At 36.4% G+C, this 7,500-nt stretch overlaps 1 protein-coding gene across 2 annotated transcripts in view; it reads left to right on the forward strand.

The window, feature by feature from the left end:
- The first annotated feature begins 3,135 nt into the window (after nt 1–3,135).
- The window catches only part of LOC143031090 (uncharacterized), a 4,776-nt gene continuing 411 nt past the window's right edge, over nt 3,136–7,500 (forward strand). The window contains exons 1-2 of one of the 2 annotated variants that reach the window (XR_012966977.1): nt 3,136–3,272; nt 5,312–6,638. Coding sequence is in view for 1 of the 2 variants with exons in the window: in XM_076194507.1 (XP_076050622.1) it covers nt 5,413–6,570 (1,158 nt within the window). In the remaining variant the exon portion in view is untranslated. Of the gene's footprint in view, nt 3,273–5,311 lie in introns of both variants that reach the window. The other variant, XM_076194507.1, reaches the window with a different exon arrangement.

Here is a 7,500-nt window from a genome sequence, read left to right on the forward strand (position 1 = left end):
CTCGTGAGGTAGTAGTGACGTCCCAAGTTCGAGTCGCCTTTATGACTTAAATCTAAACAAATTTCATCCTACTATGGTGTGTAGTCACAACTCAAGTTTTGTAACGTCGTCACTATAAAAATCCTGCGCTCCGAGTCGTTACTCCAACGGTGCGTGTAAGGTCACAGCATTACCTCCTCTCCCTCAGTGCATAGGCCTACGCACCAATCCCCCCTCCCCCTCTCACACTCCACTTGCGTCTCTATGTAAGTGCAATTTCATACAAAGAATATATTTTTCACATAGAAACACAATTTCATAAAAGAAAAATAATTACATGCATCATTTTTACACATTACACATAAAAATTTATTTCTAAAATCACCCATTTTTCATTTAGTCAGGACAAAGTTTTTTTTTTTTTTTGTACAATTGAGGTTTTAAAGGTTTTGTGTGAGATGAATTGACATATGTAGGTAATTTTCATAATTTTTTTTTTACCAAGTTCCTCTTATATTAGGCTCAGGAACACATAATCTCAACCCTTTGAATTTCTGTCAAAGTTTTTTTCAATTGTTCATAGTTGTCATTTTTTATATTAGAATTACGTTAATTTTGTATTAGCAGGACTCTACGATCCCTATATTTATATCATAGTACCTTTAAATGGACAAAAAACACACGCATATATTTTATTTTAATTTTTTATTCAGTGTATCCATTTGGATACATGCCCACCGGAATCGCCAGCGCGCGCCACCTCCACCAATCTAGGGTAAGGCTCGCAAATATTAGTTACTTAAGACTACGCGAATAATAATTACATGCGTATCACAAACAAAATATGATTTTTGAATAACACGTTACCTTGCGTCGTAGAGGCCACTTCAATGGGCACAGTGTTAATCCACCAGAATCTTTGATCGTCTCTGCCCGCTTATTCTTGTCTGCTTTACGTGAGTTTGCTGTGGTATACTGTATTCCCTGCCCCAACCCATAGCTTGTATATATATCCTTGTCAGTCATCACTCGTGCGAGTCTGATAAGTGTATTTGTGAACTTGTTTGTGATTAACTCCAATACAAGTACAGTACAAATAGATTGTAACATGCAGATGGTGTCTTTCATGAGCAACTGCGTACATTTATGTAAATATGCATATATTAATAAACATTAAATATAAAGTTAAATATGAAGATCTGGTAAGTGTGGAAACAGTGTCTCTCCAATCTCCCCGTTCTGTGAGCTTTCATGTCCGTTCTACAAACTTTACAACGTGCCTTATTTCCATCCTCTTTCACTTCCGCTAACCATTTTTTAAACAGGGGATCCTTTAACCAGGCAGACTGAAAAGTTTTCGAGTAGTTTGACCACCTCTTCATTTCTAGATCACATAGGCTGACTAATCGAATACGTACATTTTGCACTGAACCTCTGCGGGCCGAGATGCGAACAAAACGATCTAGCACGTCTGTTAATTTTCATATTCGAATACGTACATTTCGTACTGTGCATCTGTGGGCCGAGAAGGGAGCAGAACGATCTAGCACGTTGAATACGTTCCTGTTAATTTTCATCCTACGTAGGGCCGTCAGTACTGTCACTCAGTACCACCAAGCCGAAACGTGCTTACCGCTCTCTGAGTATTATGGGATAGCTTATCGGTTAACGGAGCCTAAACGGTAGCAGATTTTTTGCTGGTAAGCTACCGTCAAGGTTGTTACCGATAAAACCCGTAACTACCGGTAGCTGCCCACCACTACCGTCACTCAATACCACCAAGCCGAGACGTGCTTACCGCTCCACGAGTGTTTGGTATAGCTTATCGGTTAACGGAACCTTAACGGTAGCAGAATTATTGCCGGTAAGCTACCGTCAAGGCTGTTACCGATAAAACCGGTAACTTTACCGGTAGCTGCCCACCACTAGTTGTCGGCACTTGCGAGGTATTCAGCCTTGCTTGGAAAGTTTCAGCTCTCCGTTCTATTGTATACACTTTTCTACATTTTTCATGCACTTTCACACTTTTTAGTCCTTCTAACAGAGAATGTTTTCCGTCTTTCCACTTAATGCTATAATCAATCAGTGTCTTTATTCCTTTCTCTTTAACTTCTCTAGTCTCACCCACAGAAAGCTGTCCATCGCATATTAAACATTTCCCCAATGAAGACATTTTGCACCAACAACTGCCTGGGGTTTCACTGAAGCTTTAACTATCTATTTTAATAGTTCTGAAACAAAAGAAAGACTATAATCAAGTTAGGAACTTAGATATTTTATTCAGTATAGCATACAAAGGAAATTATTATATGATCTTTGTGCACTGTAGGTATCAAATAAAGATAAACACAATCTTTTCGCACATTTAGCGCAAAAACAGTGAGGTATATCACAAAATTGAATAAAATAACTTTTGTAGAAAATTTTATGTAAAATAAATTTTGTTTCGATACATTTTTCGTTAAAATTAGTTTCTAGTGAGATATTTGGAAAAAAAACTGTTTTTGGTCGCCATTTTTTCAAGATGGCGGCCAAATCCGGGGGGGTAGAGGGGTGCAAAATTAATATGTTATTAAGTAAGGTATTATAAACACATTAAAGCTTATTGCAGCTTTCCCTGATTTTTTTCCTTATTCGCCTTTTTTTACTCCTCTATTGACTGGCCTATAGTGGTTACTTACGCATTTGTGAACACACGCTCCTAGTGTTTTTATTGCATATATACACATGTATATAACTATATAACTATATATATATATATATATATATATATATATATATATTATATACATATATATACATATATATGTATGTGTTTTGTTAAAAACAACTGTGCATTCGGCACTACAAAGCTTCTTAAGTAGACTTTGTAGTGCCGAATGCGCAGTTGTTGTTAACAAAACATGTTCAAAAGAAAACCTGCTGCCAAGATTTACATATATATATATATATTTATATATATATATATATATATAATATATATATATATATGTGTGTGTATATATATATGTATATATATATATATATATATATATATATATATATATATATGTATGTATGTATGTATGTATGTATGTATATTGTATGTATGTACAGGAAATATTAGTCCCCCTTTAAAAAGTTCTCTTCTGTCGCTTCTAAGTTACGTTTTCTCCAGCCAGAAGTAAACAATATAAATTTTTGTTTGAAGGAAACCGTTTTATATCAAAGTGCTATAATCTTTTAAATTATTCGGACACGTATAAGAAATAAAAGTGTCACGAAAATTGTAATCACAAGAGAACGCTACACAGGTAGTCAACTAGGTTATTTGTAGGTAGTGAACACTCGCGTACTTTGTGAAATTGCTCTCCATCCCAAATATGTTAATGTGGTTGTATCTGTTTGAATAGGTACTGAATTCATTGGTGACAAATTAGTAATGCTATGCACTAGACCAGTAACACCAGCAGAATATGGAGTCGAGTTCAAAATATAACTTGTGATGGTTGGGTTGGGGGGGGGGGAGTTACAGAGGAAACTGAACCTGGTTTTGGGGTGGGATACTTACAATTAGTTATTAGAGATATAGTTCCCATAATGTTAGAATGTAAATTTTCACATAATATAGTATCAGAGCAGTGATGGTAATCAGAACCATCTCCTCCTCAAATTCATCATAACCTAACCTCAGCCATTTATGTTGTTTCTGATTTACCAGGGAAATTGACTGCATAAATAATTGCAGTGTCTCAATGAAAGTGTGGCTTAGGTGGTTGTTCTGAAATATATCTGAAATCTAAATGTCCTGTAGCTTCAAGTGTTCTTCATCCAATGAAGTATTTTAGGAGCAATAACCAGTGTTTTTATCCTGTGGGACAGTATTCTACCAGAGGTGGAGTCATAGAAGTTGTAAATGAGGGATTTAAAGATGTAGCAGAGTAGAGGTATAGTATTAGTATTAAAGTGATCATTAATCTTGTTTGAGTAGAGATTAGTTACTAGTCATTAAAGAATGTCGAGTGACTTCATCCATAGAATGTCAAGCCCTTTAGAATATTGACTGCCTAAAAGATGTAGTTGATATTTCCTATGGGGTTTTCAGCTAATGAACTAAAATACAACTTTTCTAATATAAATGATTGGAATAGTTAGTTCAATGTCCTATCTGTATTTGTCAGTATATTGCAGATAGATACAAAAAATTCTTACAGTTTTTGGTAGACATCCTGTTACATATCAATTTTCTCTTCACTCTGGGTATCTTTCAGTTCTCTTTTTGCTTCACTATTGTCTCAAGATCTTACACTGCCCTACTCTAGCCATACCCAAACAACACAATGTATTTTTCTTGAGTGACGTGTGGACTAATCCATTGTCAGATTCCAGTTACTTGGGAGCCAAGGGCCTCCTGCGAGAGAGACTCGGGGCAACAGATTAACTTGCTAATTGCTACTTTATAAGAGTGATACATTAATGGAGATGTTTATCTCCTTCCATACCATGGAGCATTTTTCATTCTCTTCTGGATACTATCAATCCATTTTCTTCATGGCATATACACAGTAGTGTCTTACTTTACATTTGTAGGTAATATAATAATAATAAATTTGTTTGGCAAAGAATCAATATACATGAAGTGCAGATAATGACAAGAACACATAGTTTGAAAATAACAATTGCAATAGCCGAGGATAACACAAAAAAGCATGTAAGCTTATTTCCACTGTAGTTCTCACAATCTGAATTATTCTTAATGTGGCAGTTTGGAACAAATCGAGTCAATATAATGGTCAAGTGTATGACCTGATTAGACAGCCAGAGGAAAACCTTTAGTCATTATGCTTATGGAGGTGAAAATATGCAAGAGTGTAAGTAACCATTGGGTGAATTTAAGAATAATTTCAAATTGTTCGTAAAGCAGTATAACTTAGCAGTATATCATTTTTGCTGCTAGTTGCTACAGTTGTACTAGATACTGCTATCTTTGTGTGAATTAGATAATAGTTATGAAGCATCTAGTTAGATATATGATCTGTGAAAAAAAAAAATATATATATATATATATATATATGTATATATATATATATATACACACACACACACACACATATATATATATGTGTGTGTATATATATAGGCATGAGATGACCAGTGTACAAAATGCATCATGAATGAAATATCCTTACTCCAATTATGACATTCTCTAACAGAAAAATAAATGCAAACAGGTAAATTACCAGTCAGTTTGTTGCCCCAGGTCTCTCATCCAGGAGATCCATGACTCCAGTGACCTGGGAGACATAAGTATATTACTAGTTTGGATTAATTTTTTTTCTTTCTTTTTATTCAGGACAAGGATATAACTATTAAAATTTCATCAGAAGAGTTACCTATAGGTTCCAAGTATTCTCCATAGAAAAATTGAAAGAAAATTCCATTGATGTGAGTCATATGGTATTATATCCCAAGAACAATCATAAGTTTTATATGATGATGCATGAAGGAGAAAAACCTCTTCAGAGTGAATTATGTGAGGCAACTTTCTCAGGAAAGAATGATATCAAAAAGCCTGAGAAAACCCGCACAAGGGAGAAGACTTACCAGTGTGACCAATGCAATGTAACTTTCTCACAAAAGAGCAATCTCACAAGTCATATGATGGGCCACAGTGGAGAAAAACCTTTCCATTGTGACTTTTGTGATGCAGCTTTCTCACGTAAAAATACCCTCAAGTGCCACGTGATGACCCATACAGGAGAGAAACCTTTCAAATGCGATGTATGTAGTGCAGCTTTCTCACGAAAGAGTACTCTCCAATACCATGTGATGACCCACACTGGAGAAAAGCCGTACCAATGTGAATTGTGTGATTCTGCTTTCTCAGGAAAGGGTCATCTCAAAAAACACATGATGACCCACACAGGAGAGAAACCTTTCCAGTGTGACCAGTGCAATGCAGCTTTCACAGGAAAGAGTGCTCTAAAACAACATGCCCTGACCCACACAGGAGAAAAACCATTCCAGTGTGACCAGTGTGATGCAGCTTTCTTTGGAAAGGGTGCTCTTAAATGTCATGTGATGACCCACACAGGAGAGAAGCCTTTCCCATGTGACCTATGTGATGCAGCTTTTAAACGAAAAAGTAATCTTAAGCTCCACATGATGACGCACACAGGAGAGAAGCCTTTCCAGTGTAGCCTGTGTGATTCAGCTTTCTCAGGAAAGAGAGATCTTGACAGGCATGTGATGACCCACACAGGAGAAAGGCCTTTCCCATGTAATCTTTGTGTTGCAGCTTTCCTGCGAAAGGGCGATTTAAAGAACCACATGATGATCCATTCAGGCGAGAAGCCTTTCCAGTGTGACCTCTGTGAAGCAGCGTTTATACGGAAATGCGAACTTAAATATCATAGGATGACCCACACAGGAGAGAAGCCTTTCCAGTGTGAATTGTGCCATAAAACTTTCATGCGGAAGAGTGATCTTAAATATCACGTGATGACCCACACAGGAGAGAAGCCTTACCAGTGTGGCCTGTGCAATGCAGCTTTCTCTGGAAAGAGTAACCTCAGAAGGCATGTGATGACCCATACAGAAGAAAAACCTTAGTATTGAGATATGTGTTGTTTCTGTCTCACAAAAGACTGACATCAAAAGGCATAGGATGGCCCACACAGGTGAGAAAAGTTTTTCTCAAATAAATTGATTGATGGTAGATGTCTCACAGAAGATTATTCTAAATAAGGATTGCTGTTGTAGTTTAACTTTAAACAGAAGGGCTGTATGGTAACTAAGAATTGAGATAATTTGTATATTTCTGCACTAATACAATTCATATATTATGAATATTACTTTATAGTCAGCTGAGCCATGAGTAGCTTAACATTAAATACGTCTTGGTCTAATCCTTTACTGGACAGATTGTAGCATTGGCTGGATAATTTCATGCAGCTGTGGTGATATCCTGTGGAAATTAAAGGGTAAGACATTTGAGATTCCGCTAGGTTAGTTTATTTGGCCTAGGAGGGAACCCCCCCTCTACATGGAAAGGATTAATAGAATTTGTATAGTGTCATTTAAATAAATGGATTTGAATGGAGTGACCACATGATGAAGCAGTAGGGTTAAGCCCTTTTTGTCTGTCAGACTCTACTGTGGAAGGACTCTGTCTTCCAGCATGGTCTATAATTTAAGCAGTGTGGCAGGGACAATGATTACTTCATCCATGAATTGCTGATATGGAAAGGTTGTTAAATAGGTTTAGATATGTATGGAGTGGGTGGGTGCTTTCACTTTACCAACCCCCATGGAAGAGAGAAAGTGCTTTTGGTGTGTGCGTATATATATATATGCATCAGGGCAATTTGAATTGTCTATGTGTATATGTACATAAAGAATATTCACAGATATGCATAGTAAATGTTATATCAAGGATTTTTTAGTGTCAAATAAGCACTGTACTGAGATTCCTTACTATTAGGAAGATTTAAGGAAAATGAAGTGCCTATTTCAGGAGGCACTTACCTGTGACCAGATTCA

The sequence above is a fragment of the Oratosquilla oratoria genome, chromosome 12, assembly GCF_046742065.1.
Source record: "Oratosquilla oratoria isolate Oo_2021 chromosome 12, ASM4674206v1, whole genome shotgun sequence".
Taxonomy (NCBI): domain Eukaryota; kingdom Metazoa; phylum Arthropoda; class Malacostraca; order Stomatopoda; family Squillidae; genus Oratosquilla; species Oratosquilla oratoria.